Source organism: Salmo trutta, chromosome 1, assembly GCF_901001165.1.
Source record: "Salmo trutta chromosome 1, fSalTru1.1, whole genome shotgun sequence".
Classification (NCBI taxonomy): Eukaryota; Metazoa; Chordata; class Actinopteri; order Salmoniformes; family Salmonidae; genus Salmo; species Salmo trutta.
The window spans coordinates 26,371,346-26,391,983 of record NC_042957.1 but is presented as its reverse complement, the minus strand read 5'-3'; the positions used below and the strand labels follow the sequence as shown (position 1 = coordinate 26,391,983).

The window sequence follows — 20,638 nt, the reverse complement described above, 5'->3', positions numbered from 1 at the left end:
CCAGATTGCCTGCATAATCAAATAACATTCACCCATACCCCACAAGACCTGCTACCAGGTGTCTCTTCACAGTCCCCAAGTCCAAAATGAATTCACGGCAACACACAGTATTATACAGAACAATGATCGCATGGAATTCCTTTCATGTCCAATTACTCAAGCAACTAACAAAATGACCTTTAAAAAAAATATTAAGCAACATCTCATAGAACAGCGGGGACTTTGAGGGGACACACAAACACACACCCTTGTTTGTTGTTGTATTGTTTGTATTATTATTATTTATACATTTTTGTTGTTGTACATGTATTGTTTTTATATTGTTGTACACTACATGGCCAAAATGTATATGGACACCCCTTCAAATGACAAAATTTAGCTATTTCAGCCATACACACAGCCATGCAATCGTCATAGACAAACATCGGCAGTAGAATGGCCTGTACTGAAGAGCTCAGTGACTTTCAACGTGGCACCGTCATAGGATGCCACCTTTCCAACAAGTCAGTTCGTCAAATTTCTGCCCTGCTAGAGCTGCACTGGACAACTTTAAGTGCTGTTATTGTGAAGTGGAAAGTCTAAGAGCAACAACGGCTCAGCCGCGCAGTGGTAGGCCACATAAGCTCACAGAACCGGACCGCCAAGTGCTGAAGCGCGTAAAAATTGTCTCTCCTTGGTTGCAACAGTCACTACCGAGTTCCAAACTGCCTCTGGGAGTAACGTCAGCACAAGAACTGTTCATTGGGAGCTTCATGAAATGGGTTTCCATGGCCGAGCAGCCGCACACAAGCCTACGATCCCCATGTGAAATTCCAAGCGTCGGCTGGAGTGGTGTAAAGCTCACCGCCATTGGACTCTGGAGCAGTGGAAACCCGTTTTCTGGAGTGATGAATCACGCTTCACCATCTGGCAGTACGACGGACGAATCTGGGTTTGGCGGATACCAGGAGAATACTACCTGCCCAAATGTATAGTGGCAGCTGTAAAGTTTGGTGGAGGAGGAATAATGGTCTGGGGCTGTTTTTCATGGTTTGGGCTAGGCCCCTTAGTTCAAGTGAAGGGAAATCTTAACACTACAGTATACAATGACATTCTAGACAATTGCAATTGCAAGGTCGAATCCCCAAGCTGACAAGGTAAAAATCTGTCGTTCTGCCCCTGAACAAGGCAGTTAAGCCACTGTTCCCTGGTAGGCCGTCATTGAAAATAAGAATTTGTTCTTAACTGACTTGCCTAGTTAAATAAAGGTAAAAAATAATAAAGAATTCTGTGCTGCCAACATTGTGGCAACAGTTTGGGTGTCACAACTTCCGCCGAAGTTGGTCCCTCTCCTTGTTCGGGCGGCGTTCGGCGGTCGACGTCACCGGCTTTCTAGTCACCACCGATTCATGTTTCATTTTTTGATTTATTTTGTCTTCATTGTACACACCTGGTTTCCATTTCATAATCATTGTTCCTTATTTAACCCTCTGGTTTCCCCTTTGGTTTGGTGCGTGATTGTTGTTGTCTCGTTTATGTGCTCTGGATATTTGTTCTCCTTGATGGAAGATTGTTTGTTGAGTAAAGTTACGATTATTACTCATCTCTGTGTCCTGCGCCTGACTCCGCCTTACCCACATCACCTAGACTTTTGACACTGGGGAAGGCCCTTTCCTGTTTCAGCATGATAATGCCCCCATGCACAAAGCGAGGTCCATACAGAAATGGTTTGTTAAGATCAGTTGTGTATTTTACATTTGTGTGACTGTCCTTGTCTATCAGTGTTTTGTTACTTGTCATGCTCTGTGTTTTTTGTGGACCCCAGGAATAACAGCTTCTGCCTCTGCAAAAGCTAGTGGGGATCCAAATAAACAAACAAACCCCGTTCTTCCCTTTGCACTCTCTTGTGTCTGCTTTATGTTATCACTTGAGGCAGTATTTTATTCAAGTGAAGCTACATTAGCTACATAGTTCTCCCCATGCATCCCAATGATATTTCTTAGATAAGCTTGGATTACATTATTATAGTTCTCTCCCTCCAAGCCACATAAAGGGATGGACTCATTGGAATCATGACAATTACTATTGTTTGCCTAGAGAAGAGGTCTTTGTCAAGATAACAGTGTGGTATTAATTGCTCTGTGTGTGGGAGGAAAAGGCTGCTCCCAGAACACTGTTGAGCATGTTCATGCTGTTATTATCAACCCTGTTATTGAATCTAACCACTTAGCTCTGGGTCCTATCTTCTGTCTTGTTTTCTTTCCATATCAAAGAGGGTTGTTTTCAACAGTGTTTCTTACTATAATAGTCTTTGTCAGAACATTTCCTAGAACATGATGTGCCACTGTGCAGTACACCTGTAGCTTGTCATGGTTTCAATACTAATTTCTCTGGGTTTCTTTCTTTGCTTGTCCTCCTAAACGGATGAAAGTTTCTGATGGTACGTACTGTATGTGTCGTACTACACAGTCTTTGTGTTTCCACCAACATGTTGCTGCCTCCTCTCACTCGCTGCCACCATTGCTTTTTTCCTGTTCCATCGACTCCATCTCTGCCAATGTTCCTGTTCCTCCCACCACCTCCCTTCTGGCTGTCTCTCACACTGTTCGGCTTTGCTGTCCTCCATCATGCTCGTTATAGCGGGCGTCATTGACAGGGCCAGAAGGGAGAAATAGCTGGGAGTGCCCTGACTCCGTCGCAGCATGCTTTGCAACTAGCAGCATCACAGTTCAGAGAGGACGCTATACTCTCAGCAGTGCATGTCTGGGAAGATTTTTCAAGAAGATTTTTCAGTATAGATTCAAATGTCGTTCTCTTATATATTAAGGTTTCATTATTAAGCATTTTCCAGCTTGCTGCATGGCTTTACTCAGTTTGCTCAGGCTATTCAGGGCTCACCTGCACCGTTGCACTCAATGTGTTCAGGTGGTGTGTTCACCAGTCTACTTATCGACCTGTAACCTCACTGTGTCCTGTCTGTCCTCCAGGCTATAGGGATCAGGGGGTTCCCCAGCAGGTTTGAGCCCAGCTCAACGTTAAGCCTGGATGTACGGTTGTCTCCTAGCATCCCCCCGGCCAACTGGGGCAGAAAAGAGCTGCGAGAAGGCCTCACCGCTGGGCAGGGAGCCAAGACAGGATGATATTCACAGGCTTAACCCTACCCTACCTACTGTACCGTATCGCCTACTGCTGCAACTGCTGCTGCTTTACTTCACAGCTCATTGGTAGAATGAGGAGCACGTCGATATCGATGGAAAGACGTTTTCTACACACCCCGAAGCGTCCTGTGAAAATAGAGAAGAATATAACACAATAGAATATAAATATGTGCCAACTGTATGTACAGTACTGTACCGTGTGCTAAGGACTATCTATCCTGTCTGGGGCAAAATTCAGTGTTCAGTGGTTTTTATGAAAAGTTAAATGTGCAGTTTATTCCTTTTGTGTATATTATCAGCTGTTTAACCACTCACTTGACTAGTAGACTTCAATACTCTGAAGATGGTATCAGTGTCTGTTAAGCCCTCCAGGACTGTATAGTGTGTGATGTTATTAAGATTTATGGCAAGTGGAGATGATCTTGTTTTATATACAGTAATATTCTGCATGGATACCTTGTGTATCATTCTTCAGATATGTCTATCGTATTTAAACTACTCACATCACACACAGACATTAATAGCCTTCTGTGACTTTGTATTACTATTTATTGGTTGTCGTTTTTGTGAAACATCAATGTTTTGTTCAGTAAATCATTCTGGGCCAGTTGCCATAGATACTGTCCATTTTAAGCAAGTGTCTTTGTGTGCACGTGGAGCTGAAGTGAATATAATTGGTACAAGTTATGGCAGGAGGAGGTGCTGTATGAACCATTTAAATAGTGGGATTTTAAAGCTAGAAATAATAGAAAAATACACATATACCGTAGATTATAGCATAAGCTTGGATTGTGTTTAAAGATTGGATTGTGAAGAGTATGACCTCCTCATTGGAGACTGCCATTACTTTCACAAAGAGAGATATTCAATGCATTTGTGAAATGTAAAGACCTCTTAACTGTTATCCAATTTGCCCCCAAAAGCTGTAAAATCACATTGGTGTACAGAACAGCAAAAGTAAGTGTCACCCTCAATAAACAAAGTATGTAATGAACAACTCTGTGTTTGTACTGAATGTGTTCAAGGTTTAAAAGGCTCTCTCTTGTCCTGATCGGTCAGAGCTTGTTGCTAGGCCATTCCCATTGAACCGGCAATTTTTTCCTCATATGCAGATCTATTGTTGAGATGTTTCTGGTACTTCTCCACTTGCAATGGCAACATCACTTGAACAAAAGGTGCCATTGAGGGACACAGAGGCTTTGAGAGAGGGGAGGATAGCGATGGCCAGGGAGGGGTCAGCGATTGTGCTGAGCGTGAGAGATGATAGAGAGACAAAGCTGACTCCGTGCTCTAGTCGTCAGGACAGGGCTCAAAGGTATTAGGAAACCGTATGACTTGTCATGGGTGGGCAGATGTCGCCTCACAGTTGTCCTAAGATCTATTGTTTAAGGTATAATAAGGAATTTACATAAAGAAAAATGTATTTTGTGTCTCGGATGTTATTATTCAACATGCAACCAGACTAAAACACATTTCAGTATGATATGGATGTAGCATGCAGGATAATGGTTGTCCTTGGATGTCCTCTCTATCTCTGTTCCATAACAGCAGACAGACGTCATCTCTTTTGAGTCAACAGTAAAAAGGCTATTGTTACCGTATTTGTCCTTTAAATGTGTCTTGGTAGAATTTCCTCCCTCTGATGGCAGACTAATGGATCCCTTTTCTCCAAATAAGTAATTCTCTCTGCTGGTAGAACGGGCTTTCGTGCTAAATCTTTTCAGGCAGCGACAGACAATACACAGCATTCCATTACTGATTGGGAGACAGTAAAGTGCTATTCTGCATTTTTAAGCTATCTGAGGTTATGGGTAGTGGATATTAAATCATTTTATAACAGTGCTGGAGATACCAACAAATATAAACATACTAAAATTCTCTGTCTTTGGTTTTTCAATACGGTGATACACAGAGACAGTCGGGATTTGATCCCAAAGCATCGGTGCGAGAAAAGCATTGGGTTGTTGTTTCAACCATGACATTACAGGCCAGTAGGGAGCGCTCTGAACTTCATTAAAAGACAATAGGAGACTGCTCACATCAACAATGGTGCCGCTGATACCCTAACTATGCAAGGTCTCGGTAGTCGTTTCTCGGTTAATGCATCTTCACCATCTCGTCCTTGTAGTGTGCACCTACTGTAACATGGGACCTTGGCCTGGAGAGACTCATTTGTATTTACAATACCACTAATAGCAAAGGAGTTTTGTTCAACATCACTGGTTGACATAGATGTCTAATATCATTCCTTTTCACAGCACCTATCTTATGTTCATTTTCTGCATCAGAGAATGTTAGTGAATGTAATGGGAAACAGTGCTTCATCAACACTACGGATATGGTGAGGACACAGCTCTGCTTCTCAGTCTGAGGCTTCTTAGAGGTGTGACGTACATTTCCTCATTCCTCTGTGTTTCTGTCAAGTGGGTTTCCAGCATTCCACTCTCTGTTTCCCATGATGCTGTTGGCTCTGGGAATGTGCAAGACGTATTCTCTACCAGCAGCTGCTCTGTTTCTCAGTGGTATCACTGAATAAACAACACATGCGTACAGTTGGCCCAGAATCTGTATGGAGTGTACAAAATGTAAAGTAAAGGTAATACTTGGTGATGTACAGGCCACTGCCAAAATAAATGAAACAACATTGTGTCTTAATAGACCATTTGGCCACCACGAGCCAGAAGGGCTACACTGAGCCTTGGCATATATTCTACAAGTGTCTGGAACTCTATTGGAGGGATGCCACACCCTTTTTCTATGGGAAATGTCATAATTTGGTGTTTTGTTGATAGTGGTGGAAAACGCTGTCTCAGGCCAACTAGCTTTCACAGTCTCATGTTAGAATTAGACGTTCATCCATGTTTCTCAAACATCACATTTCTAAGTGTTTAAGGTTACGTTTAGGCATTAACTCTGCATTTTTAAGGTTAGAGTTAAGGTTAGGCATTAACTCGGAATGGTTAAGGTAAGGGTTAAGGTTTAAAACCAAAATCTCAAAAACAACTTACTATTGCTGGATTTGAACATCCAACCTTTTGGCACCAGAGGAAAATACTTACGCATCTCCACCATCCCCATCCACAACACTTTAGCAAAACCAAAACCTACTTGAAGGTAACAGCACTCACTGTTGCCCCTAATGGCTGGTTTCCATGTCATCTTTCAATGTCCTCAGACATGGATGGATGTAGACTACTGACTCGTATCACGGGTGACCTGGCTGCTCAGGCGTCACTTAGAAACTCCCATAAGTGTTCAATTGGGTTAAGATCTGGTGACGGAGACGGCCCTGGCATATGGTTTACATCGTTTCCATGCTCATCAAACCATTTAGTGACCACTCGCGCCCTGTGGATGGGGGCAATGTCATCCTGGAAGAAAACACTCCCAACCCTAGGTTGAAGGTGATCACTCAGAATGTTTGTGTATTAATTGGTGTTTACCTTGCCCTCTAAGTGGTTGAGTGGACCTAAACCATGTCAAGAAAATGCACCCTACACCGTAACAGAGCCGCCAGAACCCTAATTTACTCAAGTGTTTCCTTTATTTTGTCACTTACCTGTATGTTGTACATCATTGTTTGGCCTACTGCCGGAAGCCGGGAACCCAATATGTTCTGACAGCAGCATGCATCTTGGGTGTTTTCTACCATAGGCGTGATGTCCCTCACACTAATACAGTCAGCTAGGACCATTGAATGGCATTAATGGAATTCGTTAAAATGCAACCCAAACCTCTCCAAATTGACCTCATCGATTTCTCTGTTTGATTGATCAGGAGATCGATTGATTTTACTGTCGTTTACAGTAGGGGACGGGTGATTCATACAGACCAGTGATAGTCCTATCCCAGGAGGAAATTTGGCAAATCGCCACAGTGATTCATAACCATCTAGGGAAATTCCCATAACCTGATCTCTGCTCTCGCTCATGTCCCCTGCCTGCCTCACCCCCTGCCTCACACACACCCACATACACACACATGCACACACACCTTAACCCATAAGCCTAAAATAGTCTTTGACCTCGTGGGGACCTGGGAAATGTCCCCACGAGGGAGGATTTTCCTTGTTTTACTATCCTTGTGGGGACTTTTGGGGATTTCCGGTACCCACAAGGATAGTAATACACACACACACACACACACACACACACACACACACACAAGCTCTTACAGTAACATCTTCTGATTCCTGTAGGCAGCCCAGTGAAACATGTATCACCAGGGCCACATAAAGCCTGTCATCAGTCAATCTGAGGGGGTCATATCTCTTCCTTCACCCCCGGAGCTGTTATAAAACCACAGTAATAAAACACAGGTCTGGGAGAGAGCCATTATAACACGTCACAACATAGCCTTGCCAGTTCTCTAGACAGATTGTGTTCATTCATGACCAACTTCTGTTGAATGATGTGTGTATTCACAGAACTGTACTTCCCAGCAAAATGTATGAGCAAACTAACTTCAAAGATTGCCTTTTCTTTACTTGTAGTTTTGTAACATTCATAGAAAGTACCGTTTTTAAATGTTCTAAACATATTACACCCAGTTCAGTTGATGACAGCTGACATGCCATCCTGCCCCATGACTGAGATTTGCCTTGTCACTGTCTGTCATCTGTTGTCGTCTCTGACGATGAGCCCTGAGCCATGTTATAGCGACACTTCACAAGATGACAGGCAGAAAGGGTTACCCTGTTACACACGTCAGCCATTGACTACAGTATGTTGCGCCTAGTGCAGGTGGGAATATGGGAAGGGGAAGAAACGGAGGAAAGAAGAAGAGAGGAGAAAGAAGAGGAGGGTGTCAAATGAAATTGTATTGGTTGCCTACACAGTTTAGCAGGTGTTATGACGTGTGCAGCGAAATGCTTATGTCGCTAGTTCCTTTCAATCAATGCTTTAAATGTCAACAAGCACACAATAATCCAACATGTAAAAAATGATCCAAAATGTTGTACAGCTGTAGATATACAAATAGTATGTAAACATGTGTGGGTGGGTTTTATGCACGGCCCCTCTCCAAGCCTCCCTCTCTCCAGACCAGCAACATTTCTTAGGCTCCCTGCCAGCAGCCTGACTCAGGCCAAGCGTTACTAAATAAGGAAGTCCTCTCCTCCTGCTTTGGGGAATAAATACCCAAGCAACTCAATAAGATCATCATCATTCTCACACACTCACTTATTTTTTAGTTTTTATGTTTTAGCTCTGTTGTTATACACACACAAACACATATATACAGTACCAGTCCAAAATTTGGACACACCTACTCATTTAAGGGTTTTTCTTTATTTTTACTATTTTCTACATTGTAGAATAATAGTGGACATCAAAATGATGAAATAACACATCTGGCATCATGTCATCAAGGCAAAGGGGGGCTACTTTGAAGAATCTCAAATATAAAATACATTTTGATTTGTTTAACACTTTTTCGATTACATGATTCCATATGTGTTATTTCATAGTTGTGATGTCTTCATTACTGTTCTACAATGTAGAAAATAGTAAAAATAAAGAAAAACCCTGGAATGAGTAGGTGTGTCCAGAATTTGGACTGGTACTATATATATATATATATATATATATATATATATATATATATATATATATATATATATATAGTGCTTGTATTGACCTGTAACTCTGATGCACTCTCAGAGCTGTGTTTGTGGAAATGTAATGTTTCTCATGCCCCTTGACCTTCCATCTACGTGTAACATCTGCTTGTTATTGTGTAGTTTGGCCACTAGGTGGCAACAGGTGCATCTAAAAAACAAAAGAGCCTGATCTACAATCATGAGCAAATCATGCTTTTGATCGATCTGGTGCTATTTCGGTGATGTAACTATTTCAGAGGAAATCAACAGTTTGTTATACAGTAATTGATCAATGGTGTATTTTGTGGTGTAAGCTACTTTGGGTTGAATGTGTGGGAGATGTTCTTCAGAATTATGGGCTCCTGAGTGGCGCAGCGGTCTAAGGCACTACATCTCAGTGCTGGAGGCATCACTACAGACCCTACTTCAATTCCAGGCTGTGTCACAACTGGCTGTGATTGGGATTCACATAGGGTAGCACTCAATTGGCCCAGTGTTATTAGGGTTTGGCTGGGGTAGGCTGTCATTGTAAATAAGAATTTGTTCTTAACTGACTTGCCTAGTAAAATAAAAAAATGAATGCGTTGTATAGCATTAGAATCATCTCTATTTATACTCCCAGTGCTTGGGAGTGTTTACATTATACGATCTACGCTGGTGGCCAAACTGTAGCTATAGAAGTACATACTAACAACACTTCATCTGCTACAATGCCATGTTGGAAATGACTGCCTCATCTAGGGTTGTGGTTCTTCTAAGTTATTTTATGCTTTATAGGTAGCTTAGTGGTTAGAGTGTTGGGCCAGTAACTGAAAGGTTGCTGGATTGAATCCCTGAGCTGACAAGGTCAAAATCTGTTGTTCTGCCCCTGAACAAGGCACTTAACCCACTGTTCCCCGGTAGGCCATCATTGTAAATAAGAATTTGTTCTTAACTGACTTGCCTAGTTAAATAAATGTTAGATTTAAAACATGTATTGTTGTTGTGGTGCTGGGGTGCTGTTGACTCTGTGCCTGTCAGTCGTCATGTTTATATTGTGAGCATAATCTTGTTGGCGTATTTAACCCGCCATAGAAAAGGTATATTCTTAGACAAAAACACCATGCAGCGAAGAGCCTAGGGGTGGGATTATGCACTTCTCCTTTCTGAGGGGGATCTGAAAGCATGCTGCCATGTACATCCTTACACGTACCTTAACTTATCTAGGCTACATCTTCCTGTGCTTGTTTCCTAATGTCTGAACAGGCTCTTATTAGATGAAAATTGGTCAGGCAGAACAGGGAGATGAAGAGACAGGAGCCCCGTTTATACCTGGTACTAACATAGGTCTTTTGTCCTGATCTTTTCTACATTCTGATTGTGCCCATATTTCCAGAAATGTGTCTACATATGGTTAAAATGCATCTGTTACCCATCCACTGTGTTTGCATTGTGACTAGATTTCCTGGTCTCTTCCTTTAAGCAAATTATTTCACAGCTATTCTTTCAAAATATTATTTATTTAATGTAAGACACATATTGATGTAATCAGTCAATGGTGCCACCTGTCAAAATTATGATTTAAATGTTTTTTCTATCCAGATCTGTCTACACTTGTAAGATATCCAGACACAATGCATGTCTGACTACCTCCGAAGGCGGGCAGGATGATCTGATCATAATCAGATCACAATGTGATTTTTGATTGTCCACACCTGTCTAAAAATGTGCGCACAATCAGAATGTGGACAAGATCCAGATAAAGGACGCAAGTTAGCATCGGGTATAAACGGGGCTAGGGAGATTTGTCCCACACATGACATGGTGTAAAGATTCATTAAGAACTGGTTGTGAAAAGTGCTTGACAAGAAGTCCATGTGGAATACCTAAATGTACATGTGTCGTAACCGTGACAGAGAGCATGTTGTACATTGAAATAAAAGGCACAAACACGTGGTAGAATTTAAACCATTGTTCAAATTTACTACGGTAAAATTGTACAGCCAAGCATACCCACTGGGCAGACGTCAATTCAACGTCTATTCCACGTTGGTTCAACGTAATTTCATTGAAATGACGTGGAAACAAAGTTGATTGAACCAGTGTGTGCCCAGTGGGTAGTTTTGCTTGCAGTATTGACATGATGGCATGATTTACATAAGAAGATCCATGGGTGATGACAGCACAATGACCAGAGGACCTAAAGGCACAGTGTGTGTGTATATCAGTCACAACATCCCCCACAGTGTCACAGCACAAGGCTAGAAGACGAAGGACACAATCATGCCAACCTGGACTGGGATGACAGATGACATTGCTATGACAATCTCCACGTCAACCATCCACTCCGTGGCCAGCATAGCCCGAAACTAGGTCTCACAGATCATAGGCACAAAGAACACCTGGTAGAGTGCACAGAACACAGACTTCTTGTTCATCTCTAAAACATACAGTATTATTTACACATTGTAAGAAGCAGTGAGTCGGGCCTATGTTACAGTGACCTACTAAGTGATTATATCATGACTGACTTTCAACAAAATGACAGGATTGTAAAAAATAAAATCACATGCAGCTAGCTACATTTAGTGTTCTTGTGCAAGTGTCACAAAGAAATAAATATGGTCATGAGTACATAATTCTAAGAGACTTCACAAAAACTACAAGCACAATGACAGAATAGGGATTTGAAAGAAGGTACTCCAGAAATATCGAAGTAAGAGAATAAAGGCAACATTTTTAAATCAAAGTCAAAAAGTGTTTCGGTAAAATACACCCATGTCATTTGTTTTATGCTGCTCAATATAATACAATTCAGTAACAGCAGAGGGCACTCTAGTCTTTATGTCTGTGCTTTCTGGTCCAACGCAGTAGGCCTATAGTTTCACTCTCAATTTACCAACTGAATTCCTTTTTTTAAGTGTCAAGTTGATGGTTATCCCTGCTACATCGGTAAAGTGGTTCAATGGCACTCAAAGACAAGACAAGTTTGACACCTAGAGTATTGGTCAAAACTATGTGTCTATTTTGTCCTGCTAGAATCATCTGCCTCAGCCAATTGAAGGCCTTGGAGAAGTGAGCTCTGTTTCCTTAGGACATTATGTTTGCCATTCTAACACACCACACCACACCCCTCTCAGTTCCTCAGATAAAGGTGAGAGAGCAGTCATTACAAAACAAGGACACCCTCACTTCACTCTCAGAACTGAGAATATTGTATGTGATATGGCTATTAAAGGGACATTACTATTAAACTACTAAAGTAAGCTAAAAAACATATAAAAAACGGTATTAACTGCCATAAATAAAAACAACCATACAATGTCAGTCACTATTTCTATGGTCAATGTCATGCGTGTGTGATCTGATTGTCACCAAAACATGACTTAATGCTAATTTAATCCAATCAGACAATGATGAAAGTGTCTCCCTGTTTATAAACCTGGTAGACAATAGACAGAAATCACATTAGTTTTGTTTGCCACCTCAGGATGTTTGGGCAAGAGGCAGGAATGGTAGATTTGAATAGCAAATAGCCATGCAAACAGCAATCACAAGCTGCCTTGTGCACAATAACAAACTCCCCTCAAGAACAGGTTCCTTGGAAAACAGGATGGGATGGGATAATTCAAGAGCAGTGATTATTATGGGTGTACAATGCTAGGCCATATACATTAACGACAGAGTATCACAGGTGATGCCACCTCTGACTAAGGGAATCATGACAATAAGAGAATAAAACCTGGTCTTTTTAAGTGTTCTGAATGGCTGAAGAACTTGGAATATTTAGAATGCAAACTCATTCTCACTTGGTTAAGGGCCACTTCCTGTTAGAGACCAGGCAGTCGCCCACTCCCTCTGCTTCATGTACATTTACCTCTGAACTGATAGTCACTCCTCAATGGTTGATTCCAGGAATGTCAACATTAGCCTTAATAAAATAGGTTCTTAGTGCATATCGGAGGGCAATCTACTCATGCAACCTTCTCTACTTTCACTCTGAAGGCACTGAAATGAATATAGACAGTCACATCACGGCACACAGTCTCAAGTGCACTATTACAATAGCTTTTGGAACATAATGAGAAACAAACTAATAATAAACATTGGAGAATTCTGGAAAGGGGGTCACAAATTCAATCATATAAAGGAAATGGAATATGGCAATCCTAACAGCTAAAAAGGGTAATATTGACCCTTGACATTTTCTGTCAATGTTAAATTGTATGTTAGTTTAAAAACACAGGAAGTGCCCGACTGCTGAATATAACTATTTCAATTGTCTCTCTTTCACCACAAGGCCAAGCACCATAGAAGTTGTAACTCATAAGAAATGTAATCCTCTATGAAAGCAAGAAGTGCTCTACAATGTTAGCTAACACTAAAATAAGTTTTAAAAGAACTCGCATTAAACAAAACCAACTAAAATCTCAAGAAGGCTTGTCACGGGACTAGCTGCAGAGAAAGAACCTAACCTAACCCATGGTCTCATCAGAACAGAAACACACTGTACAGCAGTATGTACAGAATCTACAAGTTTACACAAAACAGTGATCACATTTCACTTGTGTGGTTACAGTTTGTTTTCTGGGGCCAGGGAGAGGGGGAATAAGGGAGGGACAGAGAGAGGGGTAGCTTTTTGGGGACACCAGAGGCGTCACTGTAGTGCGAGGTGGTGGTCCTGCCAGGGGGGTAGGGTCGAGGTGGGGAGGGGTTGACAGAGGTGACAGGACGGTCCTCTCAGAGTGAGTCTGGCTCTGGGGTCACCACCATTTGGGTGAGAATGTCTATAAGGTGGTCCAGGCCATAGAGGTAGCCGTCCTCACGGTTGCCTTCCTCCCAGGTGGCTCTGTGACTCAGGACCTGTCCCTCAGGCAGAGGGGTGGTCTTCCCAAAGTCTATCATCCACACCTTGGCCTGCTCCCGCTTGTCGTGGACGAACAGCAGTGAGCTGCCAATCACCTGGGGAAGAAGAGAAGGAGAGAGGGATCCATCTTAGCCCTCAAAACACTGAGATCTCTGTCAGCACCAAATACACAAACTAGCAGCGGACCCGTGCCAATAGGATGAAAACATTTAGTTAAAAGAACACTTTTTCCCCTGTTTAGAATAGGCTAAGACAGAATTTAAAAATATAGTTGAAATGTGTGTATGGTAGCCATCTAAGAATAAAGAGGGAGAAGCCTAATGAAGCATTTTGTATTGTCTATATCGCCGTATATAATCCTGTAAAGGTTGTTATCGGCATTGAGTAAATAACTGCCCATTAAATCAACATCCTTCAATGTATTTACACTGTACACATTTTTTTACTGTTAAACTTTACCTTACGACTTGGAGGTTCAGATACTTATTTGATCTAGTGATCCTATGCTTTCTGTAGTTAAATACTCATTCAGGCATTGACAGGGAAAAAACATTGAACTGTACATACCAGTGCAATCCAGATGATTACATTTTACAGGTGTGTCTTACTCATAGAGATGTACAGAGCACATTACTTGGAAATAACCCATTTTAGCCATTGAGGGCTTCCTCCATTTTAAAGTAGTCAACTGGGTGGGGATTTCTATGGTTTAGGAGCTATCAGCCAATGATCAGAGCCTTATCTTCTTCTTCAAATAGTTAGTTTAACAGCTTTAAGCTATGACGGCCATCTAGTGGTCACAACAAATGAAACACAAGATTTGATTCAAGACTCCAGCACTGCAGGTTGCAGTAAGTCAACAATATTAGCTTTACACTTTTTTCAAACATCAAAAGAGGAAGAAAATTGACTAACATAATGGCACAGATACAGCGTTACGATCTCTATACATCTCTATGGTCTTACTACAGTATGTCTGGACAGATGGTTGATGTCAAATGTGAGTCCAAATAATCTTATTGATCAGCTACCTGAGTTTAGATCAAATGTCACTATAAAGACCCACTGGTGTCACATACAGTAGGTATATCTGAGGGGTTAACATACACAGCCTGTTTCTGACTCCAGCTAAGCAGCAGAACATAGGTTATTCCTGGGAGGTTTGTTCTAGGGCCTGTGTCTCAACATTTCCTCTGAAATGCCACAGCACCAAGAACTTTGGGGGGGAAGGTGCCCCTTTTGGGGGGGGGGGGGTGTAACAATTTATAGGCCTATCTGCAACAACAGCCATCATCCCACATTGTAAGCAAGCTAATGCCAGTGACGCCTAGGCCTAGATGATTGACATCAGGAAGAGTGTCTACCTATTTGGCCTCCCGAGTGGCGCAGCAGCTCAGTGCTAGAGGCGTCACTACAGACCCTGGTTTGATTCCAGGCTGTATCACAACCAGCTGTGATTGGGAGTCCCATAGGGCGGTGCACAATTGGCCCAGCGTCGTTAGGGTTTGGTCGGGGTAGGCCATCATTGTAAATAAGAATTTGTTCTTAACTGACTTGCCTAGTTAAATAAATATCATCTGATCAGAGTGAATGATGATGTAATAGTTATCTATGCTATTGAAACAAACTTGTTTTTACTTCATTTGAGTTTGTCCTGCAGCTGAAATCTGCATCTTACTAAGAAGCAGTGGAAATGCCCCATTCTTTGTCACTAACAGTGAGAGATACATAGGACAGATCCAACTCAAAAGTAGCCTCCTACTAGTATTCAAGTCTCCCCGCCCGGTGCCAGTGGCCTCTGCATGCAAGTCAGAAGAGTGAGCTCTTGGGGCGGGTGAGGGGGACATTTTCTGAGATTCAAGAGCTTATGAAATTAGCTAGTTTGATGTGCAATTCGTTACATTTAAAATGTAATTAAAAAGTAATACATAACATTTCAAAAATCCACCGAGCTGCAAGGGCACCTTTTCATTGGAGGGCAAAAGGGCATGTACTCAGGCATTGGTTGAGCCCTATCTGTTCACGTGCCTGAGCCTGACTACGCTTCCTGTTTGGAATAACAATGTTCTGTGATTAGTTGGTGTTTGTATAGATGCCATTGTTCATGTATTTCCACTGCCCAGATTGTAGCCTCCTGTTACCAGTTGGATCTCAAATGCATTCATAAATGTTATAACTGTAGATAAAATACCAGCGGAAAATAGATTTTGTTTACCTCGTGGGTCTTGAAGAAGGTTGATATTTCCAGAGTGTTCCTGATTTCCTTCAGTCTGTCCAGATAACAGTTCTGAAAACAGACAGGCGAGAACAAAATAGGTATTATTCAATCTACCCAGGGAGATGTGGGAAAATCTGAGCTGAAAATCTTTCATTAATTCAAGGCTCAAGGTGAAAGTGTGTAATTTCATGTACAAACTATGTTAGAAATACCCCAAAATTGAACTGAATTTATTCATTACACAACGTTACTCATAAACAGACCATTGTGTGAATTTTGATAACTCCATAGTGCAAACCTTATTGGCCAACAGATCAGCTCAGTAGAGAGAGAGATGAAGATCATATATGAGTGACAGTTAAGTACACAACAGTGGGGCCAAGGCCCACCACACAATGACAGATATAGTGGGTTTGGCTGGGCTTGCCAGCCTTGGCTTGAGCCTAGTGGTGCCAGATAAACACATGACAAACCAATGTGGAATGGAATGGAGGAAATCTTGTTTGAATGTTTAGTTTCGGGTTAGGTTAAATGCGGAAGACACATTTCAGTTGAATGCATTCCGTTGTACAACTGACTAGGTATCCTCCTTTCTCTCTACTTTCCCTTTCCCTGCCCTGTTTCCAGAACCCAGGGAGGCCCACATCACACACAGCCTCCCACGGCTATGACCTCACTTCCTGGGCCATTAGAGAGGGGGAAGTCCATGGGAGCTCCCTCCAGAGGCCTTTCGACCATGGCGAAGTGGGAGGGAGGTCTGCCACAGTGGTAGGGGGCTCTGGCTCACAGACACATAGATGCATAGAGGCACACACACTCACACACCGAGAGACTCACACACACATGCACACACACTCACCAGGATGTTCTGGTTTCCTTTGACAAAGTCAGTGAATGCCTCTGTCACTTGCTCCCTGCTCCTGGTCTTTTTAAAGTCTCTGTTTACTGTCCCGTCTTCCTTCTGCAAAGAGGAAGGGAAAGAAAGAGCTGAGGATGGGGCCTCCAACATTACATTATGTCTGAGGCCTTTATCATTCAAGGGGAGGCAAAATAACTTCAAAAGTCAAACCCATAACGTGGCACTTACTATACCATTCTACATACTGTAGGTATTTCTCTACGCAGGAAAACCCTGCTGAAAGAGGTGAACAAAACAGGAAAGTGGCCCAATGTTTTGCATCATATTGCTTAGACAGCAGGACATGTCTGCACATACTGAATGTGCACATATTCAAACACTACCACAACGCTGTGCTTTACTGTCTCAGTAGATACACTACATGACCAAAAGCATGTGGACACCTGCTTGTCAAACATCTCAGTCCAAAATCATGGGCATTAATATGAAGTTGGTCCCCCCTTTACTGCTATGACAGCCTCCACTCTTCTGGGAAGGCGTTCCACTAGATGTTGGAACATTGCTGTGGGGACTTGCTTTCATTCAGCCACAAGAGCATTAGTGAGGTCGGGCACTGATGTTGGGCGATTAGGCCTGGCTCGCAGTCGGCGTTCCAATTCATCTCAAAGGTGTTCAATTGGGTCAAGGTCAGGGATCTGTGCAGGGCAGTCAAGTTCTTCCACACCGATCTCGACAAACCATTTCTGTATGGACCTCGCTTTGTGCATGGGGGCATTATCATGCTGAAACAGGAAAGAGCCTTCCCCAAACTGTTGCCACAAAGTTGGAAGCACAGAATCGTCTAGAACGTCATTGTATGCTGTAGCGTTAAGATTTCCATTCACTGGAACCAAGGGGCATAGCCCGAACCATGAAAAACAGCCCCAGACCAGTATCCTCCTCCACCAAACTTTACAGTTGGCACTATGCATTCGGGAAGGTAGTGTTCTCCTGGCATCTGCCAATCCCAGATTTGTCCGTTGGACTGCTAGATAGTGAAGCGTGATTCATCACTCGAGAAAAACGCGTTTCCACTGCTCTAGAGTCCCATGGCGGCGAGCTTTACACCACTCCAGCTGACGCTTGGCATTGCACAAGGTCATCTTAGGCTTGTGTGCGGCTGCTCCACTATGGAAACACATTTCATTAAGCTCCCGACGAACAGTTATTGTGCTGACGTTACTTCCAGAGGCAGTTTGGAACTTGGTAGTGAGTGTTGCAACAGAGGACAGACAATTTTTACGTGCTACACACTTCAGCACTCGGCGGTCTCATTCTGTGAGCTTGTGTGGCCTACCACTTCATGGCTGAGACTTTGTTGCTCTTAGACGTTTCCACTTCACAATAACAGCACTTACAGTTGACCGGGGCAGCTCTAGCAGGGCATAAATTTGACAAACTGACTTGTTGGAAAGGTGGCATCCTATGACGGTCCCACGTTGAAAGTCACTGAGCTCTTCAGTACGGGCCATTCTACTGCTAATGTTTGTCAATGGAGATTGCATGGCTGTGTGCTCTATTTTATACACCTGTCAGCAACAGGTGTGGCTGAAATAGCAGAATCCACTAATTTGAGGGGGTGTCCACATACTTTTATATATATATATATATATATATATATATATATATATATATATATATATATAATGTAGGTGGTTGTCTCAACTAGCTTAAGATAAAGATAAACATCTTAAGATAAATATCTTAAGATGAATGCACTATGCACTAACTGTAACTGTGGTTAAGAGCGTCTGTCAAACGTAAACATGCAAGCAGACAATAATATGGGCATTGAGCTGGGACCCAACAGACACAATAGCAGCTGTGTGCACTCAAAAAACTCAGAGAGCCTTTTGATTCCACACACAGTCTCCGAGGGCAACCCCTGATGTCATGACAACAGAGAGAGCCAGAGGAGCCCCGCGGGCCGCGGCCATCTATGGACATGGTTGAAGTGGAAAACTCCGGACAGCCCTGCCGCTGCCGCTGCTCCCTACACTGCCGGTCCAGTCTGAACTATTCATCCAGCACATCTGTCTGTAGCCCTCCAGAGTCAAACCAAAGGCCCTCATTAGAGGAGACAGATTCTGGAAGACGGTGTTACGGCCCAAACATGGCCAGGATGTCTCCCTCTTGGCTTAAGGAGGAATTAGACTACCCTCGTGTAATGTAATTGCCTAGGAAGGATATGCTGCAGATATGCTCTTTTTTGTTGTTGTTGCTCCCAGTTTTTTACAAATAAGATTATTAGTATGCTTTGCTTTAATGAGGCAGAATCACACGATCAGACCATCTGTCTGTCTGTCTGCTGCACTGAATCTATTAATGTCAGCTTGGAGGAGACTGATGGTGTGTGGGAGTGAATGGGATGCGTCAGCAACTGATGTTACTGTCAATAGAAGTGTCACAAGCAGGCCCTATGTGTGACAAAAACACTCAACACAGCCTATACACACTGAGACTAAAGAGAAGGGATCCCCTCCTGTTGGCCCTGGCAACCCTCAGTATGAGGAATGCTATTAAGGGGCGACTGCAGGTTATGTCTGTACGCAAACCAATCCGGACCATCATGGTCAGCCCTTACAAGCACAATTACACTCTCGATTTCCCACTATAACTTTTTTCCTTATGGATAGATTTTGAAATCTGTGGGGGTTTTTCACCGTTAATAATTTTGACTAGTAACTACCGAATGTACAGACTGGCATATGCAGGATTTTGTCATCTTCCCTATAGTGTTTCATTTTCTCAACAATTGACTGTTAAGTGAGTTTTAGAGAGTATGATGGCAGGTAGCCTAGCGGTTAAGAGCGTGGGGCAGGTAACTGAAAGGTCGCTGGTTTGAATACCCGAGTGACAAGGTGAAAATCTGTCGATATGCCCTTGACCAAGGCACTTAACCCTAATTGCTCCTATAAGTTGCTTTGGATAAGAGTGTCTGCTAAATGACTGAAATGTAAATGTTACAATGCATCACTCTACTGTATATCACGGTGCATAGTAGTGTCCATTCACACAGCAGTTCAGCTGTCCTCACCTTGATGCCCTCGATGCGGAAGCCTAGTGTAGCGGTGGAGCTGATGGTCTCTCTCCACTTCATGTAGCGGGGCTTGGTGACCGCCTGCTGCTCCTGCTCCTCTGGTGTGGGCGCCAGGGGGTCAACCTCCACCATCTTCTGGTACATGTCCTTCCTTAGACTGGGCTTTTTACGGGCCTTGGTCAGCTCCTCCTCCAGGTATGTCCTTTGGTGGACAGAGAAGCAAAAGAGATTACTCACTCATTCCTATCTGTTTGGTACTGACTTGTTGAATGGGATTTTATGGTTTTATGGTGTTACCAGTCCAGCAACAAAATAAATGTCCTTTTATGGGACAATATAAAGGATATTTGTACTCTACATCTTAGAATACAAACATTGTCCAATACAATAACGATAATTCTTGTTTGACAAAGTTGTTATAGTATTGTCGTGGCTATAGTGAGTGATCATATCCCAGGAGCCAACATGTGAATGAAGAAGAGCAACTGTTTTATTTCACATAATATACTTTAGAAGACAGGAGGGGTTCCCTTTTCCTCAGTTCAACCCTGAATAAGGGCCTCTGTTTTCTCAACCTTTCCTTTGCAGATTCAAATTCTGATTCGTGTTGCAGCAGCCAGCTACCTCAATAACAGGCCAGGCTTTAGCCTGTTAGAGCTGCGCCACATTGTTGTGTTTGGACAGGCCGGTTTATAATTTGCTAATATCCTGACCATCTGGTTATCTCTAACTCTGTCCATCTCTGCAGTGCAGTGCCCTTCCAGAGAATGTTCACATGAGCAAACAAAGCTGTGCTATAGAGGAAAAGAGAGGAGAGGGAGAGAGCAACATGGCTATTCATTTCAACAATATAGGATCCTGTATCAAAACAGGCCTGACCTGTTAGCATACAGTTTAAAG

At 42.7% G+C, this 20,638-nt stretch overlaps 2 protein-coding genes across 4 annotated transcripts in view; one reads left to right on the top strand and one right to left on the bottom strand.

Annotated features, from left to right (window-relative positions):
* LOC115192485 (protein stum homolog) overlaps nucleotides 1-4,134 on the top strand; it is a 29,495-nt gene extending 25,361 nt beyond the window's left edge. The window contains exons 3-4 of one of the 2 annotated variants that reach the window (XM_029751051.1): nucleotides 2,411-2,419; nucleotides 2,967-4,134. In XM_029751051.1, the coding sequence (XP_029606911.1) occupies nucleotides 2,411-2,419; nucleotides 2,967-3,001 (44 nt within the window). In that variant the 3' untranslated portion in view covers nucleotides 3,002-4,134. The remainder of the gene's footprint in view (nucleotides 1-2,410; nucleotides 2,420-2,966) is intronic. The other variant, XM_029751061.1, reaches the window with a different exon arrangement.
* Nucleotides 4,135-10,672: 6,538 nt separating this feature from the next.
* itpkb (inositol-trisphosphate 3-kinase B) overlaps nucleotides 10,673-20,638 on the bottom strand; it is a 46,770-nt gene continuing 36,804 nt past the window's right edge. For both annotated transcript variants that reach the window (XM_029751018.1, XM_029751029.1), the window contains exons 5-8: nucleotides 19,736-19,940; nucleotides 16,660-16,761; nucleotides 15,798-15,869; nucleotides 10,673-13,677 (exon numbers count right to left, since the gene is read on the bottom strand). In XM_029751018.1, coding sequence (XP_029606878.1) covers nucleotides 13,456-13,677; nucleotides 15,798-15,869; nucleotides 16,660-16,761; nucleotides 19,736-19,940 — 601 coding nt within the window. In that variant the 3' untranslated portion in view covers nucleotides 10,673-13,455. The remainder of the gene's footprint in view (nucleotides 13,678-15,797; nucleotides 15,870-16,659; nucleotides 16,762-19,735; nucleotides 19,941-20,638) is intronic.